Here is a 20797-nt window from a genome sequence, read left to right as displayed (position 1 = left end):
AATAAAATTTTCAATAATAGCGCGTTTAAAAGAGGGTGTGAAGTACTAAAAAACTATAAAGTGGTTAGCGTGAACGGGCCTTAGTTCCAGAGAAAAATTTGCATTGAAAGTTGAGCACTCGGCTGACCGTAAGGCCTTGTCTATAAAATGAAGATTTAAGCTTTAAACCGTAAAAAATTGACCAATTACAATTGAGTATTCTTATAAAAATCGACTGTAAAATTAGAAAATTGGAGTTTATTTCGGAACTATTGTTTGATAGAACTATTTTAAACTACTGTATTCCTAACTATTGTTTTAAGACAAATTTTCTTTCTCAAAAACAATGTGTATATGCGTATTATTATGGTATGTGTAGCTATTGATTGATCATAACAAGCGCTCCGTCTAACTGCTCATCTAAAAGTGAACTGCACCACCTTGGCCAATCTTCTGTATCTGACTCGTATATAATACTACAATTATTTTTTTTAATAATTCAAAAATAATTCGTAAAATTTTCAAAAAGAAAAAATTGTCTCAAAATTAAGTCAGAACTACGACATTTTAAAGACAAAAGGTTGTTTTGAATAACTCTGTATATGTTTTAACATGAAATGTTCACGGATAATGAAGTATTAATTCCAGTACAGATAATAATTAACCAATATTATGACATGACAGCTCCGACTTGAATGACCGTCTTAGGAATTTTCGAAACAAATTAAGATAAAATTTCCGTAAAAATTCCCTTATAATACTTTTTTACTTATAATTTTGTTCAGAGTCAAAATAAAACAAGATCTTGAAAATACATGTTAAAATGAAGATGATTTAAAACTGCCTTCTCTTACTTTAATTTTTATCAATAAAAATATGAAATTACTCACCAGAGATACGCACAAATACTGCATTGTGTTCCTCGCTGTTCACCGTTATTTCGCCAGTTCGTCTCTATAATGATTTAAATAAATTTTCTGTTATATTATATCTGTATTGGCTTAATAATTGTTATCATTGCCAATTGTCAATATTTAATTAATAGAACGATTTTCAAATAAAAATATAAAACAATAATGAAGCCATATATATTATTTGAACCAAACAACACAGCTCAAATAGAGATAGGCGAATAAATAAACGGTCAAAAAGAGGATCTTAGTATTTCTTGTGTGATTTACATTTTCATTAAAACTACGCGCCGTTATTTTCAGACTTTCAACGCAGCCACTTAGAAGAAAACTACATGGATTATAGTAATAGATAATAATTTCAAAATAATAAATGCATTATCAATTTAACTGAGAGAGTCCTAGACCCCCAAATACTAAAAAAATGTATTTTAAAAAATGCAAAAAATATTACCTTAGCCAAAGTAATGACAAGCAGTTCAAATAAACTAGAAAATGTATGTATATAAAACACAAAGAAGCCTAGTATTAAGATCCGCTTTGAAAAATATAAAATATAATTGTTTTTTTAGTTTGCTAAAAGAGAAGATGATATAAAAATGTTAATATATATACATATTATTTATACATAATGTAAGTCAAGAAAGATACTAATTAATATTTTATTTAATTAAAAGATTTATTTAATTAAAAGCTTCTCTCTCTCTCTCTCTCTCTTTCTCTCTCCTTATACCGCAAAGATTTGAATAAATAGTATTCGTCATTTATTTTTGTTTATCATATGAAATCAGATATTTTTAGAAAAACTAATAAATTAACAAGAAAAATAAAGTTAAATAAAGTACAGCTAAATTGACTATTTCTTTATGTAAAAATGATAATTACACAGGTAAAGACGATGGGATGTAAACATGATAGCGACTTACTGTTGGACGTTGAAAAGGGAAGAGAAGTAAAATGAAAGAGGAACCCACCCCACATGTCTTTTAAAAATAAAAGTCACAAAAAATAAAAATCTGATTTTTTTAGTTGTATTTTGCGTAATAATTACCACGTTGATTAAGCCCGTTTTTATCAACTTGTTTTATTCTTTCATAAAATATTTATATAAATTGACAAAAAATAAAAGTCTTCTGGGAATCTTTAACGTCCTTAATCCTTACATAAACTTGTAAATATTTTGTACAAATAAATTGGAAAAAATAAGAAGAAAATGTTGCAAATGTTGTTACAAATTATGTTGGTTAAAAACTTATTTCATCGGGTGCTTATTTTTATTTATCTTACGAAAAACTTTGCAAATTACGAAAAACGATATCATCAGATATAAAACACTTTTTAATTTATATTTATTTTCAAAATTTTATTTTCAGTTTTTGTTTAAGAAATATAATCCAAAAACAAAGTATGTCGGTATCGACGACCTTCATCTATAATTACGGACTATTGTGACGTCAGAATATATAATGTGCATCAAGATATCAATACTTCATATAAAGTGTATCATAGGCACGCGCAAATATGATATAATAATATATAATATAAAAAAATTTTTATATTAATCAATTTCTTGTTCCTAATTAAAGCTAAAAGTAAGAATTAATAAAAAAATGATTATAATATAATATTTTTAAAATTGATAATAGTTTAATAATGTAATTCTCTTAACTCTATTTGTATAGATTTAATATTAAATAAATGATGTCATCTTTAACAACGACATTTAATATAAATATAGTGGATTATATGGTAGACTAATATTGATTATGATATAGGTGGTATATATAAAATCGCGGTAATCAAATTTTAATATTATATCAGTTTTTACTTTTTTCAACAGTAAAAATTATGAATATGAACTAATTTAATGTTAAATATTAATTAATTCTTTCTTTTTATTCCCACACACATATCTTTCTCGTTCTATGAACGTGTCGAATGTTTACACTCCAGCGAGTCTAGGTCAGGAACGTTGATGACGACAGCTACCAACATCTGACCTTAGATCTAATTTTAAATATCTCGTAGAAAGTGTTGTATGCAGGTGAATTATCAAAAATTATTTTTATTATTTTTTCATTTTTAATGAGTGTGTGTGTTTTATGTATCTGTGCGCGCGGTTCTATAAAATATCTGAGAAAAACAATCCTTATAAATATTAATATAATTAAAACTTTAATTGAAATCTTTGAATGTAAAGACTGTACTCCGATATACACTGCCAGTACTGAAAATGTGTGTGTATAGTATACGTAACGTAGATTATAGATTTTCAGTACTGACAGTCAATTTTAGAACATAGCCAAAATAACAAATTTATTTATTAATAAATTAATAAATTATAAAGTAAAACATATTTATATTTATTTAATTAAATAATGCAAAGCTTGCGTTTATTTTACGTTACTAAAAAAACAAATATTTCAAAATTATTGTTTAATGTATATATTTTTTACTCAAAAGCACACCTCTATTATACTTTTATAAAACTGATAAAGTATACATAAATCATAGACATTTTACAAATCTTAAATATTAATAGTAAAGTTAAATATTATAGCAAACGACATATAAACAATATTTTGTGTGTGATAAATATTTTAATAATCATATTTAAATCTTTTCAAATTTTTAAAAACATGATTATTATTATATAACTCTAACGGCACAAAGAGGTACTGAAAATATTCGGAAAATATCACAAAAATATTACTGATATTCTCAGAGTATTCGAATGTACTGCAATATTTTCAGTAACTCCCGTGAACTTAGCACACCACATTCAAAAATCTAAAAGTTTCTTTAGAGTTCGAGTATCCTACCGAATAGTTCCAAAGATCTCTGTAAGAATTTTCAAAAGTTCCATTGATTAAAAATAAAAATATTAAATTTGAAAATGTGGTGCGCTAAGTTCATGCAGCGCGCACCAAATCGTAAAAATTAATTATTTCTTAAGAGTTCTACCTTATTTTACAATAGTTCTACAGTTCTTGATAATATATACACTGAAAAAAAATGTAATATATCCAATAAGATATGTAGTTGCGGGCTGCCAACTACAGATATACTCAATACAATAATATATGCTATTGCAGTATCAACATTGTACTTGCATTAACAGTAAATATTATTGTATTAAATATTTTATGTAGTTGGCAGCCCGCAATTATATATGTTATTAGCTATATTGCTTTTTTTTCTATGTATTGATATAGTTCTATCGAATTAATTAAAATAAAAATAATTTAAAAATATAAGGTGCTAAACTACTGAGAGTTTATATCACTTTTTTGACAGTTACTGACAGTTCTTGCATAGTTCCAACTATTTCGATGCATTTTTAAAAAGTTCCGTCGATTTATTATTTTTAATTACTTATTTTAATTACTTACCGCTGGCGCACCATTTACAATTACTAGAATGTGCTGACAATGTCTATTATTTTTTCGACAGTCCCGACAATTCTCGCATAGTTCCAACTATTTCGATGCATTTTCCAAAAGTTTCATCAATTAATAATTTTTAATGAATTATTTAAGCCTACCGCTGGCGCACCATTTACGATTAGTAGGGTGTGCTGAGAGTTTCTATCACTTTTTCGGCAGTTTCTCGTTCCAATTACTTTGATGCATTTTGCAAAGAGTTCCGTCAATTAATAATTTTTAATTATTTAATCCCAGCAGATTTTTTGATATTTTAAGATAAATCCAACTTGTTTAAAGATAATTAATTGACGGAACTCTTTGCAAAATGCATCGAAATAGTTAAAACTGTGCACGGAAAGAATTTTTAAGAGAAAATTCTCTCCATGTGCGAGAACTGTCGGGAACTGTAAAAAAAAGTGATAGAAACTGTCAGCACAGTCTATTAATCATAAATGGTATACAAGGGTCGGCTTAAATAATTAATTAAAAATTATTAATTAACAGAACTTTTTGCAAAATGCGTTAAAATTGTCAGGAATTATAAAACTCTTTGAGAACTATAAAAAAATAGAACAAAAATTAATTTTTTCTAAACTTTAAGTGCTACGAAAATTTATTACCTTATATTTAATTTTTTTTATTTTAATTAATTCGGTAGAACTATTGATGTAAATTATCAAGAACTGTAGAACTATTGTAAAACAAACTAAAACTTCTAAGAAATAATTAATTTTTACGATTCGGTGCGCTGCGTAAACTTAGTGTACCACATTTTCAAATTCAATTTTTTAAATATTTAATTAACGCGGAACTCTTGAAAATTCTTACAGAGAACTCTAAAACTATTCGAAAGGATACTAGAACTCTAAAGAAACTTTTAGATTTTTTAATGTGGTGTGCCAAGTTCGCGAGAGTTTCTCAGAAAATACGCAAAGTTGCAAGAATATGACGTAGTATACCATTCACATTTATAAAATATACACGCGAATATATCTTACATATTACACGTATATATGTTATATAAATATATTTTACTTATATTTATATAACAAAAAATAATTACATTATACATAATTACACACACACACACACACACACACACACACACACACACACACACACACACACACACATGCACATATATATATTTATTTATTTATACTCTGCATAAAATTATTAACGGTTTAAATATATTTTATAAATTCATGTTATAAATATCACCATGCAACAGAAAATCTTATGTAAAATTTGTGAACATTGCAAATACACATATGGTAATGTTTATAACTTTTTTATAAGTCTGAATGCACAAAAATAGTCCTTTGGATTTGTAAAAGATTACATGAGCAATCAAATAAAATATTTTAAATTATGTATCTATCATTTTGAAATGTCATTCTAAAACAATTTATAAAATTGATTAAATGTGTTGAAATCAAAAATTAAGTTTAAAAAGAGAAAGTAATTTATCAATAAAAAAAGAAACCAAAAATACACTTTTAAAAAAAGAAAACAATATATCATTTACAAAGCTAAAGAAAAAAATTTAACATTCAAATATTCGAATATGCTATTAGAGATTTAGTTCTATAAATCTATATTTATTTAAATAAATTGCTTGTATCTTCTTAAAAGATACAATAAAAGAGTGTTAAATATATAATGGTTATATATTTAAGATGGAAGTCATCTTTTATAAGCTATACATTTTACATTGATTTAGAAACTAAATTATTTATTAATGAAAAAAGATATTATTTCTATTATTCTTATAAATTTATATCAATTCTTATTCACATATCTATCTTTTATCTTCATAAGGCAAGTCGAGGGAAGATGGGAGAAGCCATTTTAATTATAACTTCTTCATAAATCAAAGGTTAGCTATTCTGATTGCTCGCAAGTGTGCACTGAACTGTTGAAAACCTATGACCATAAAGAAAAATTCTAATATTAATAACGGTCGATAAAAATTTGTAAGAATATAAAAAGATAAGCCGTTGAAGATGTTCTTTATAATATTTGATAATGTAATTGCTACGGTTAGTAATTTGATGATTATTTTAACCAAATAAGTATTACATTTACATTTATCAGCACACTCCGTGACAGTTACATGATTGATATAGATGATATTTTAACAATATTTTTAAAATATTGTATTACATTCCGATATTGTTGCAATATAACTGTAAGACTCAGTAATGTAGTGGTATGGCAGCATTAAATCTAGAATAGACCTATAACTGGTTTGTACTTTTTGGCCGATTTTCACAATGGTCATCCCCACTGTTCTTATTTTGTAACATTCAAGCTGCTTGCGGAAATGTTCGAGTTTAGGGATAATATTAGTTATAAATCACATGACCACTTTGACATATATACCCGACGAGCTATTCGCTTTTGCAGAAATCCTGACTGTGATATTATTTTTCGCAATAAATTATTTTTGAAGACAAATCTTATAGATGCTTATTAGAATCAAATATATTAAATTAACTCGCTTGTCAATTTAATTTATAAAATTACGCCTTCTGGCTTCGTGTAGTATTTTAAGACTGACAAAAATGCAGGATGTAATTTATATGAGCTAGAGATAATAAAAATTACACAAAAGTTATTCGACAAGATCTACTATAAACTGATGTAAGTATAATATCATCTTTATTCTTTGACAATTTCATTGGTCCTATTGAATTATTTTTAATTACATTTAAATTCGCTCATCAAATCTAATGATAATTGTGCCGGTACTGTTACTAACAAACAAATCTATTTTCGCGCGAGTGTCTTAGCTAGTTCGACTACCGAAGCTTATAATAATACTCTTCGCAATAGACAATATTAGAAAATATTATAGTATATATTATATGTGTGTATGTGTGTGTGTGTGTGTGTGTGTGTGTATACTGACTGGCATGCAGCCCATGCAGCATAGAAAAATAAAACATTACATAAAGCAATACAAGTAGAAACAGGCGAATAAACAAAGCATCTTAATGCATATTGTGCGACTTATACATTTTTCTTGTTCATTCAAACTGCATGCTGTTACTTTCAGACTTCCAATGTAGCTAATTAGAATAAAACTAGATTTGTAATATCACAATATTATTAATTTATCTAACAAGAGAACAAACAAAGGAAGTATTCGATTTTGATGAGCTTTTAATTTGTATTAAATCAAAATAAAGAACACGTATTATATTTTTTTATACGTATTCTTCCGCACTTTTAAAGGATAAAACACACTTCTGAAAAAAGATCGGTATTTTTCTTTCAACACAGATATCATAAAAACTATTAAAAAATTGTACTTAATAAAAGTTAAATGTCTCGGAAAGAACTTTATAATAACGATACAAAAAATTAAAAAATTTTTTTAAATACTTTCTTTACTACTTTACTCTTTTTTTGCAAAATTTTAAGTTTTTCTAATGACGAGATAAAAGATTACTTTATTACGAATCCAATCAAATATGATAGTTATTTTCCAATATATCATTTTCAAGAAACAATTACGAATGCCTATATACGCATGCTATCCATGCGCTCGATTCTTCACATAGCGTCTTTCTTTTTAAAAATGACGATAGAAACTAACATATTCGCGTTGTGCATGTAAAATCATAAAAGTTTTTATCACGTACATATAGCCAGCATTTACGCAATATTTAAATATGCAACGTCAATATGCAATAATCAAAGGTAAGCTGCTAAGACAAATCAAATCACAAGAATATTTAAAAGTAAATAATGACAAAAATGTTTAAATCACAGAAATTTTATTATTGTACAATAACAAAAATTTACATAACGCTTGAATATGTAATGCGATAAAATAATAGTATCAACAGATCATAGGTCATAAGATTAAAATACGAAACATAAAATATGATTAATTTAAAGTGTACGCACGAAATAATAATTAGTTATATAATATTTCATTACATAAGCAATAGTATATAATGCTGTCGCTTTGCGAGCATTAGTTTAGTATGTAGGTATTATCGTTTGATCATGCACTTGTTATACTTTGTAAGTATATCTACTAATATTTTTAAAATTTTTATAAATATTTATCTTACAATTTTATTTTTAGCTTTTCGTGAAAATGATAATATTCTATCATGTCATTTCTTTTACTACATTGTTTCCTTTTCTTCATTTCCTTTATCTAATATTACTAATTGTGCTTCTGGTATATCCAAAGAATTTTCAAAATATAAAATTGTCTTCTTTTTCTATTTCAAAATTTTCGATTGTTAACGTTTTCGTTTAATGCTAAAGCTTTAAATGCTTTTTAAAGCATACAGCATAAAAATGTAGCATATTACAGCCAAATGCCATCGCACTACCAAATAACACTGACAGCAACCCCGATGTTGCTGACAGTGTCATCTACCGATCAAAGTTTTGAACTCTAGACAGTCAAACAATCCGCATAATCGAGCGAGTAAAAACTTTATTCTCTAATAATGTTTATTCTCTAATAAAGAAGACATTCTTCTTTATTAGTATTTTTTTTAATTAACAAAAGAGTAAATTTTCCTAATTAAAAGAAAGTGCCAATTAACAAATATTTTTACTCAAAATCAACCACTAGAGCACATCAACATTATATGGAACCACCATTTTAAATTATATAGTATATATTTATAATTTTTTATAAGTTAATTTTACTCATTTGAATAATAAAATAAATACGATATAACAATTAACAATTAATAAAGTGTCAATAATATTTTCAATTATAGTCGTTGAATAAAAAACGGCATAAACTACAACATAAACATAAATATGCGTTTTCATCACACGTATCAGATCTACAATTTAATCATTCAAATGTTAATGGACAGAGTATGTAACGAGGTAGTTCTATCTTCGAGAAATTACGGCTTTCTGAAAAATAAGTGAAAGAAATACGCAGACAAAACAGACACTGCATATCCATACTTTTCTTTAACATCACTGCATCTAAAAACTGAGTGACGCTAAATTGCTAAATAATGTAATGGATTGCCAGTCAACGCATTTGATTGAGGGATAAATTAAATAAATTGCAATAGTGAGAAATTTTACATTTAAAAATATTCTACTTAACAATTTTTTTGTCAATTCCATTTTAGGTTTTTTGCGTTTTCTTATAGTCTTATGCTTATGCATCTCTACTTAATTATATTATAGCATAAGATATATTAGATTTTTTTTTAATTTGCATAGGTACAAAACAAAATATTATCATATGTTACATAATGTTATATAAAATATTAAAACACCTTCAAGAAACATATATACGTAAGCTCAGTAGATATTTGGCACAGAAAACACACGCATAACTAACTTGAAAAATGAGATCCGTTTTGGCTAACGTACAAAACCTCAAAAACATTCTTATGAATTTCACTCTAAAATTGTCTATAACTGTTGATTTATACATTGCCTTGCTGTTATTATTATATATATTTTAATAATACACTGTATTTTATAATATCGTATATACATATATATACAAGCACATACATTTACTTTACGCGTTACGCCACACTGTAGACCACTTCGATTTACAATTCAAATAGAACATCTTAGTCACAAAAACATCAAGATGACGTAAAAATAATGAATTTGATATCATAATATAGTCGACATCAAGAATCAGTTCAAAATGACTGATATGTTATTATACAATTCGTAATATATGTAATAATTAACATATTTTACAAATTACATAATTGATTTTTTATAATTCTCATTGAATATTTGGTATATTCCAGTAGTCAAAGTAAAACAAAGATCATATAAAAGTCTAAATAACTATATATATATAATATATTGGTAAATACGTTGAGGAAAAAATTGTTAATAAGGGCCAGCAATGGATACATTTGTGCAAGAAATTTATTTAGGTTGATGTTAAACGTGTTGTAACGCGAACGCAAACAAAATTATGTACATCGAGCATGCAGTTTTGACTCACATTCCGTTTTTTTTAATGCAACAGCATGAAATCTAAAAAATATTTGTAGTTGTAATTACATCATCTTCTAATGGTGTAAAAACAAATATCAAAAGTGTGAAAGATCTTTCTCGTAGTCAAATAGGAATAGAACATAAAAAAGTCAGACAATCTATTACAGTTAAAATTGTAAAGATATAACTTTGTTAATGTCAAATAACAAAATATAATTATTTACTTTCCTGCCTTTTTTATTTGAATTATCTTTTATTCTTATTTGACCACAAAGATCTTTCATTTTGATATGCATTTTTACATTAGAAGATGATGTTTTTATGTAACTACAACAGATATTTTTGAGAACTCAAATTGTGAGTCGAAATGTTTGGGTACTCGAGTATCCAATGTACATAATTTTATTTGCGTTTGCGTTGCAACGCGTTTAACATTAACCTAAATAAATTTCTTGTACACTTATATCCAGTGCTGGTTCTTATTGGCAATCTTTTCCCCAACGTATTATTTGAATTATTAGAGTCTTACTAACCGTTTTAAATTTATATATTTTGGCTCGTATTCAGAATGCGCTTATAAAAACGTTAGCGCAATTATTTGTCATTCTATTCTTGTTTTACGTCTAACAATAAAGATAGAATAATAAAAAAGCGTTCTGAACATGGATTATTGATACTAATTTGATTTTCATAAATGATTTTTGTTCTACTTAAGATTGAATATTCAAAGATGGTCTTTGATTAATCACAAGTTGACCAAAACCTTTATAATATTTGATCTCAAAAATTGAAGAGGGCAGGAGATGGCTTTTTTGATAGAGAACATCCCATATATATATATATATATATATATATATATATATATATATATATATATATAATAAATAGAAATGTTGTTTTTGTACATCAAAACTTTTCTTTCTAGTTTTTTCAAAATATTACCCCAAATCAAAACACTGCAAGAAATAAACTGACTGTACAACTAAATCACAATTTTGCGCAAAACTTGTATGATCATATCCTTTCCGATGCAAATTGCCAGTAGCTGTATTCTGTAACTCAATAAAACAATCGTCATCGTTACACTGCCGTTGTGCAGGTATTATCACTTTTTTTCTTTTCTTTTCTTCTACTTAACAAGAAAACTACACAACGAGAATAAAATGATATTGAACTGTCTTATCAAGTTATAAAATACAGCTGAAAGAGAGAACTTATAAAAACATCAATAAATAATAAACGTTGCTACGCAGTTGAATCACTCATTCCTAACTCATGTGCATCGAACGCGTATGAAGAGTTTTGTGCACTATTTTAAAGTAGTCTTTCAGTATATAAAAGTACGGTATTCCACTATATAAAAAAATTGTTACACATATATATACAATATATATATTTTTTCTAGTTAGTATATACATATATATATGCATATATATGTATACTAACTAGAAAAATCATTATATGTTGTATGTATATATATGTATAATATATATACATATGATTTTTTCTGGTTAGTACATAGCATAATGGCACAAGTCACGAATAAGTTTGTAATAATATTTTATTTTGAACAGAAATTGGAGACCGACATCTATAGTACAAATATAGCTACTAACTTTTCAATTTTTTGTTATAATTTCAAGTTTTTTGAGTGTTCCACTATAGGCAAGTTTTTAAATCATTAACATTATGCATAGTTGCAACTAACATTAAAAGTTTTTTTTTTGTAATAAAAAACTTGCAAATAATAATTCAAATATAACTATATAGAAATATGTGCAAAATGTTCACAATTTATTAAAATTCTTTTTTAAGTATAAAAATTAAAAATTAAAAAATTAAAAATAGTAGTTATATAACAATAATCAATTTTACTCTATATTTAAATTAATGGTAATCAAATCTATCATTTAAAAAATAAAAAATAAATCATATAAGAATTAAAATATAGATATTAAGTACATACATCTAAAAAAAACAAGATTTAAAAAAAAAGTTTGTCGTAATTTTTTTAAAAATCAGTTTTTAAGAGAAGACATTTGATTTTTTACATTTATTTCTAATTGTAAGTGAGATATAATCGCCCATCATTATTGCTAAGCATGCGGAAAGATGTTTGAAGATGTACTTTATTCACTGCACCTGCTTAGCCAATGCCACTTATAAATAACAATTTCCTGCATGCCTATGATGATCACCGTGTAGTCATATTTTGTTGTGCGCTTGTACGATAAAATTAATAAGCTTAGCTTATTATAATTAGCCATTTAATTCGGCAATTTTCAATATTTAATAACTCAATTATTGCGACATGGTACTTCTCGACTTAATTTAAACTGCTCAATCTACATATAAGCGTTTTCACTTAAATTACTGCACACTCTGTATGTGCGTAAATAAGCAGCAGTAAGCAGACCAAGAATTGTGTCTAAAGCTCATTCTACATTAATCGCAAGCAGCCAGTAGTTGCTTGCGATTAATGTAGAACGGGCTTAATAGGTGATAGGTCTTGTAATAGAAGGCGCTGCCAAAGACAGCTAAATTGGTATTCTTAATTGATTTTTATATTTAAGAATGTCTCAAGTACTACTTTAAAATGTCATCAACCAAATGTATGCTTTATGTTTAGAATCATTGTATTTTACGTCAATTGTTCCCTTATTTTTATGACAAATATTCACATAATAAAATAAAATATTATGTTTCTAAATGTATATTATTTTATCAGAAGTATGTACATATTTTATATGTTTTATTTATATTTTAAAAAATTCGATTTTTATAAGGCTATTTTATTGTGGTATTTTGTTTCTAAATTCTATTTATGTTGTAAAAAATGTCATTTTTTATTAAAATTAATCTCACTTAATCTCCACTTAAAACTAGTTTAATGTATTATATATTTCTGTCAATAACACAAGTCTATAAAATTTTAACTTTTTTTGCGTTTTAAAAAGCAAACGTTGTTTCTTATTAGAAATTTTTCTCGCAGAATCCGAATCTGGCTGCAGGATTACTCTGTCGCATCAGATTTTCAATCTTAATATAATAAGATGGTTAAAACTGTTTTTTAAATATTTAAATTCATTTATCTCGAAAACCTGATGTAATAGAGTAATTGTGCAAAAAGTAGTGGTGTAGAAGAGCGCGGCAGAATTATCTTCTTTCTTTCTCTTTCATTCAAAGTACTGAGAAAAGAACAGCGTCCGAAAGAAAAGGAGAGAAAATAGCTCTACTTTCCGAATGTAGCCGAGTTGCTAAGCGCATGTGCGTTCTGTCCCCACCATCTAGTTTTCGTGCCAGTGGCTTAGCACTGGCTCGAATATGGAAAAACCGTATAGGCTGCGTCCCGATATTCACTACCTGTACTGGTAATCTATAGTTAACGTCACATATACTATAGATTTGTAGTATTGGTAGTGAATATCGTAATGTATAGTCACCTATTATCTAGCTTACATATACGAAACTTACATATAATGCACACAAACTAATATACCCATGGACGATTGTATTACTTACAATTAGTTTATTATTGTTTAATTGTGCATGCATCCGTATTATATGTACAGCATCTCTTTAAAATTTTATGGTGTAGAATTTATTAAATGAAAATGTAATGTGGTTGTTTTTAAACTTTTCATCTTTTATTAAACCGTTCAAATATAGATATTGATTGACAGACGTTTTAAAAACGTTTATTATCCTTTAAAAAATATTTTCCACAATTTTCCAGTTAAATAAACATTATTTCCTTCTTATTTCAACCTCAAATAGGAACCAAAATATGTTTTACAAGTTTCTATTAACAGCAAAAAGATAGGATTTTTACATCTCATTCTTTGGATGCTGCGAGCAAAATTAGTAAGAAAGGACTTTTTTTCAAAACACAAAATCATGCATACATGTGTAACACTTCTCCTATAATTTCTGTTAAGAAAGTCAGGTCCCAGGTTTGATTCCTGGTTGAGATGTTAATTTTTTCCAACAGAATTATTTATAATATTTAGGAGGAAAATGGAAACAAATACTTGTCTTTTAGTGATTTTCTCTTCAAAATTAGTGTACAATTACTGAAAAATTAATGTATTTATTTCAATAATCAGTAAGTTATAAGTAATTTAAACTAAAAATAACTACTGAAAATCAGTATATCTTCACTGATTTCACTGATTTTGCATTGATGATAATTTAGAGAATAATAATTCTTCAAGTTAAGTATATTAGTTTCATCAAATAATTGTTTTCATTTAGTAAACTTAATAATGTAATTTTTGAATTTAAATATGTTATTGATATTAATAATATTATAAATAAATACCATTAAGGCCATCACACAATGCCAGGCAACAGGCAATAGGAATAGGAAATAAATAAAGAAAGAAAGAGAGAAGATCCTTAGATAGACAATAGATAGAAACCAGTTGATGATTTTACTAATTTTACTAATAAATCTAGTATCAATCATTGTCCATTAATTATTTGGCCCAATATACGTTTTTTAAGTAATTATCAGAATAATTAATTAAGAAAAGTTTTAAAATGCTTTATGATTAACTAATAAATTCGTAATTTTTTCGTTTTCTTAATTTGTTTTCGTTTTCTTGAGTGAATAAATAGATTGAAAGCAAAATTAGTGTAATTAAAGTTTATTAAAAGAAATTCTTTTTGTTTGATACTCCTTGAGAAATTCATCCATCTTTTTCAAAGAACTCAAATACAGCAGTACAAGGTTGAACCATTTTTACAAGGTATTAGTAATGAGTAGAATGAGTGAAATAGAGAAAAAAAATGAGAAAGGGGGAGGAAGGAAGAGAGAGAGGGGGGAAGGATGTGTGCTAACAAAATTATCTTTGTCCTTAAAATATCGAATTTCCGACACGATTTTTCCTTCTCAAAAACATGTTGTTAATGTGTACTATTATGTATGGCTATCGACTGATCACAGGAAACGTATAAGGGTACAACCTTTTCATTTAATGCTTTAACGTTGGATTTGAGTAAAAATAGATCACGTGATCAAAGTTGGTGCTGGATTGGAAAAAGTACTTGAAAAAAGTGCAGCATTTTATTTTAAGTCAAATGGCCAATTGTTTTACCAATTCCAGTTGTTGATCAAGTTATGTCTAAAGATTTATTACATTTTCTTTTGTTAGATATAAATATAGTAAATAATATTTCCATTGTTGCTTGTAATTAAATTTATCTATCTGAGAAAAGACTTGCATTAAAAGAAAAACAAAATATTTTATGTTTACACACATTATTTTTGGCATTGCAAGTGTTTAAATGTAATAAAAAACAAAGAAAAAAGAGAAAACAAATATTGGTATTTTAATTATTATTTTATTAACACAAAATAAATTGAAAATATTCAAAGAAGCGCTTCTAGTTAAATCCATTACCTCAAAAACGCAAGCAGCATAGTCATTACTACTCTGTTTTTCTTCTGTTTTTCAGATGATATATAATTGAATAATATAATAATCGTAATAAATTACATATCAGATAAATTAACATTTTCAGAATCCATTTTTACCTCCCGTTACATCAATAATAGTTTTCATCGACTTTGACGATTGGAAAAATTAAACTTCTCTTTGTTAACGTTGACGTTAAAATCTAGTCATATGATCACTAAAAATCTAGCATTGAACATCAGCGTGAAAAAGCACCCTAAGCACTCACGTCTAATGGTGAGTTGCGTTGTCCTTGTCTACCTTTTATATCTGATTTGTAATACAATAACTTCTGTAGCATACAAAATAATCCGTTGGATTCTGAAGGTTTGCAATTTTGGCCAAAATCGCTGGCTTTTTGACTCCCTTCTCTAAGTCAAGAATACAATATTTTAAGAACAAAAGATTGTTTTGAATCACCCTGTATATAATAATAATTCAATTAATATTCATTGAGTTGACATTCATTTAACACATGTAAATTAGTGTTTCGTTAACTATTACGGAAACTGCAAAATGATTCAAAACAGTTCAGTTTTAATTTACTCTACTCTATCTACTTACTTATCAATATTGTGTCAATAATTATATTGGCCAAAAAATTTTATCTTTAACAGATTTTTTAAAGAGAATTTTTAAGAGTATTTTTTGCTAATTTAAATGCACTAAATATGAATCTGGCCTAAAAATACTAAATTGGCTCTGGGTTTTTAAATAGACGAAATCACAAGTGCAAAAAAACGTGTTTTTGGTTATCTTTAAACATCTGTAGAAAAACAATGAGAGCTCCTAAAACCTTTTAATTGAGATAAAACGAAAGCTTAAAAACAAATTTTAGGTTTTCATTTTATTCCAATTAGAAGGTTCTAGAATCTTCCCTTGTTTTTTATAGGTTTTTCAAAATTACCTAAAAATGTTTTTGCGCAAACTGCGTTTTATTTAAAAACTAGAGCCAATTTATTATTTTTCTTTTCAAATTCGAATTCTACAGGAAAATTATTAGAATTAGTTGCCATTAGCACGACTTCCTTTTTGTTTCCGATTTAAGTTATCAATTAACCTGTCTCTAAATTACACTTAATAAATTTATAAAAATACGTAAAATAAAGAAGAAAAATTCACGATTTCTCTTATTATTCCTGAACATAACGCAACTCTATCATTTTGAAAAAATCAAGTGTGATCTTACCTCATCCACTTGAACATTTTTCACTCTCTTCACGATTTCGCTTGCTTTGTCAAGTTCAATTTCTTCCTGCGAGTTGCGCCGTTCCTGCATATCTGCGGCCAATTCCTGATAACAGGAATCTCCAGAGCCACGTCGACTACCTGCAATACACATAGCCCGACGAAACAAACCAGCGACGACGGCGCAAAGACCGCATTGCATCTCCGTAGTACTACCCCGGCTAGAGAACGACCCACCGGTGGCTCGGCGGCGGGTCCGAGACCCATGAGAGCCGCTGTCACGTGCTTGGGTCGCCAGTTTCGTGTATCTGCTGCCCAACTTTGTCTTGCCAACACTTTTTCTTCTTTATTTAATCAAATACATTTATTTTTTTCTTCATTTCTTCCTCATATGTTTCTTCCTTGCGTTATTGCTTCCCCTATGATGCATGTTTGTACACACATTTTGTTAATTTCTAATTCTCGTCAAACTCGTAGTTGTTAATGCATATTTTTTTACCCCACAGGAATTTGCACTCTTAGTATAACGTTGCCACGTTGACACTGCATGTCACCTACACGGAGTTGATGCAAAGATCACAGAAGATTAAATAGTAATTTGAAAAGTTGCGAATGCAGGAAACAAGAAACGAAAAAAGAGAGTTTAATATATTTCACAGTTAAAGTCCAAAAAATTTAAAATATTGCATAAGTTCAAAAAATGTAATTACAGAAATAGGAAAATAATGTTGTTTTGTACAATATTATGCTGTATTTCTGATAAAAAAGCAAATTGTATTTATTGTATCAAGTTTGATTAATTCCGTACTATTTTCTAAAAGAAACATTTGCAATTTATTTTAACAAAAAATATTGGCGATTATATTTCTGCTGCTTCACTCACAATGATAATATACGGCTCCATGTCAAAATAAATACAACTAAATAATTGGTCATAAAATAAGAGCTATTATTATTTATATTTTTCTAATATCCCTTTGGATTATCACTTTTCTAATAAGAACAGTAAAAAAAGAATATTAATATACGTAATCGTTTTTCAAATCGCTAGTTACATATATTGCACACAATCACTTTTTGAAGTGACATAGAACATAGAATAGCTATAGCGTATTCTTTTATCTCAAGCAATAGTTATTATATTCCCATATTTTTACTATAAACGGAATAATATAAGTAACAGAGAGAGAAAGAGAAGAGAGGGGAGAGTTAATATATGCATGAAGTATTCAAAATAAGTATTGAAAGTCTAAAAGATTAATGGCTTTTACATATAACAAACAATATTTTAATATATACCGTGTATAAAAAGCAAAATAAATATTTTTCATATTTTTTATATAATATCTAAAAGTACAAAAAAACCTGTATCAAACTCTATCGAAAATTGTGTAAAGTGGACTTAGTCTAATAAACTCTTTGAACAGAGTGATGGCCCATTTTGGAATTCGTAATTTCGGACTTAAATTATAAATTAAATAATAATTTATCATGAAACATTGAGATCAGAAAAATTTCAACAGAAAAATTTCAAGATTAACTTACTTTTCACTTTAAAGATGTAATGGGTTGAAGCATAACCATTCTTCATTAACCCATTAAGATTAAAATGACTAAACTTATCCAAATAGGAATTTTCGCAATAATAGTTACATTTTGCAAAAACAGGAAATATATCTTTTGCTAGAAAGTAATTTTGTAATTATAATTTGTAAATCTATTTATTTGCATCAAATCTTTAAAAATAATATTAAAATAGTATGTATGTTTTATGCCTGCTATTTCGAATTTCTTAATGAAATTTTCACTTAAAAATGCGTAAATAATAATTATACAATTGTACAATTTCATACTATTAATAATGTTTTTCTGTTGTTTTATAATGTTTTTCTTTCATTTTGCAATAATTTGTACAATAATAATTAAAAATTTTTCTGATATATATTTAGCAATAATTGTGTTAAGATAATTCTCCATTATACAACATTTATGCAAATATTTCTAACATCAATTTTTTAAATATTGCTCATGTTACATAAATTAAATTTAGAATAAATAATTTTTTAAATTAGATTTACAATTATAACATAACAATATAACATAACATAACATAACATACAATTATAACATAATATTTTATACATTACATTTTTAAATTAATGTTAAAATTTTTCTGCACACTTTTCTATCCAGATAATAAGCTAAACAATAACAATTAAATAGACAACAGCATAAAAAACACTTCTAAAATTTTTTCAAAATACTTTGAAAAAATAAATTTTGTATCTAGATGACTTAACTTTACAGATCGATTTTTAATGCATAAACGGAATATGGTTTAAGAAAATCATACACATATGTTATGTGTTTAATAATTTTTTCTGTAGAATCGATTGGCGTAATTAGTTTTCTTTCAGTTAATTGTCAATGTTTATAACAAATAGTTATAAAATAAATTTTTGCAAAGCACTTTTCATGTGAGAAATGTTTTTTCGTGCTTCCATCCTTTTTCTAATTGCTTAACTAAGCTTTATTGATCTAGCTATGGATCTTAATATATTGACGAATAATAGCTACTTTATCTCATATCTTCGAAATAAAAAAGCCCAACTTAAAATTTTTCTGTGATCAATGTCTCATTATAAACTATCATTTAGCCGTTAAATTAGATTCAAAATAGTAGGTCTTAAAATGAATAAAATTTCATCTGTTCTTGCGATTACTCTTTTGCATGCATTTTTTTATACGAAAAAGCTTCTCATTTTTTATTAATTAAAAAAAAATCGAGACAGAATTGAAGTCGAAAAGGGAAAAAAGAAAAAAGAACAAGAGAAGGCAATCATTAATTATAAAAATTTCAGTTATTGCGCGAATATCAATTATAAAAAAGAATAATTAACGTTAGGAATGCAAATAAAATTCTCTCGTATTTGTTGGAAAACAGCTTCTACAATACCTTTAAAATTACTTTTATACAAGTACATTACAATGTTATACAAGTTATACAATATTACAAGTAATATTTCAGCAATAATACAAATACATTAGGTAAGTTAAAGAATTTATCATTCTAAGCAAATATAGCACAATGGAAAAGTAAATAGGTTTTTAATCTAGACTTGCATTTAATAATTAACCCACCACAGACTATTTTGGATCATACTTTGATTCAGATAACTTTCAATTATGAATTATCCGGTAAAATAGAAATGGTTCCATTCCTTTAAAAAAAAGTTGTTAATAGTGATGACTTATTGTCTGGCCAAGTAAACGTATTTTATTGGTCGTATTTTCTACAGCGACAGGTGAAAATTGGACCAGTAACCCACGTAGTCAAGATATATATTTAATAACAAACAATGCAATTTAGAACTACTTATGGAATTAAAGTTGTAGGTTGCTTTTTTAATAATTTATTAAATAAATGTTTCGGCACATTGTTTTCGGTCATCCTTAGTGTATAAATAAATTTCTTCACAGTTTTGAACTTAGTGTAGTCAATCCCTATGATAGATTATTAATCGTCGTGAAATTTTTTACTTAAAACGCTAGTAAAAACCAGGATTTTAAAAATTACAAAGTATATTAATAAATTAGTTTTTTTTAAGTAAATTTTTACACTTTTTTTGTTATCTTTAGCCTTTATTTCGATATGTAATATAAATTAAAAAATTATTTTTATCCTAATAAGTATAAAAAATTCAGAAGAAATCTATTTAAGTTGTGAAAACGTGCTGCAAAAGAAATTATGCGTTTTTTATAATCACACAATTAATTTTATGGTTATTGAATTAAACAAAAAAAAAAAAAAAAAAAAAAAAAACAGATGAGCAAAATCAAAGTTGAGTGAAATGATAAGAAAAAT

The 20797-nt window shown here is 26.6% G+C and overlaps 1 protein-coding gene across 11 annotated transcripts in view; it reads right to left on the bottom strand.

Moving 5' to 3' along the window:
• Nucleotides 1-20797, bottom strand: part of LOC105839152 — a 58998-nt gene that overhangs the window by 27173 nt on the left and 11028 nt on the right. For 8 of the 11 annotated variants that reach the window (XM_036284798.1, XM_012685247.3, XM_036284797.1 and 5 more), the window contains 2 exons: nt 16934-17486; nt 870-933 (listed from right to left, as the gene is read on the bottom strand). In XM_036284798.1, the coding sequence (XP_036140691.1) occupies nt 870-933; nt 16934-17134 (265 nt within the window). In that variant the 5' untranslated portion in view covers nt 17135-17486. Of the gene's footprint in view, nt 1-869; nt 934-15973; nt 16116-16933; nt 17487-17815; nt 20776-20797 lie in introns of those variants that run through there. The other 3 variants (XM_036284799.1, XM_036284801.1, XM_036284800.1) reach the window with 3 other exon arrangements.

The sequence above is a fragment of the Monomorium pharaonis genome, chromosome 3, assembly GCF_013373865.1.
Source record: "Monomorium pharaonis isolate MP-MQ-018 chromosome 3, ASM1337386v2, whole genome shotgun sequence".
NCBI lineage: Eukaryota > Metazoa > Arthropoda > Insecta > Hymenoptera > Formicidae > Monomorium > Monomorium pharaonis.
Note: the sequence above shows the minus strand (reverse complement) of the source record. Positions and strands in the feature narration are given on the sequence as shown.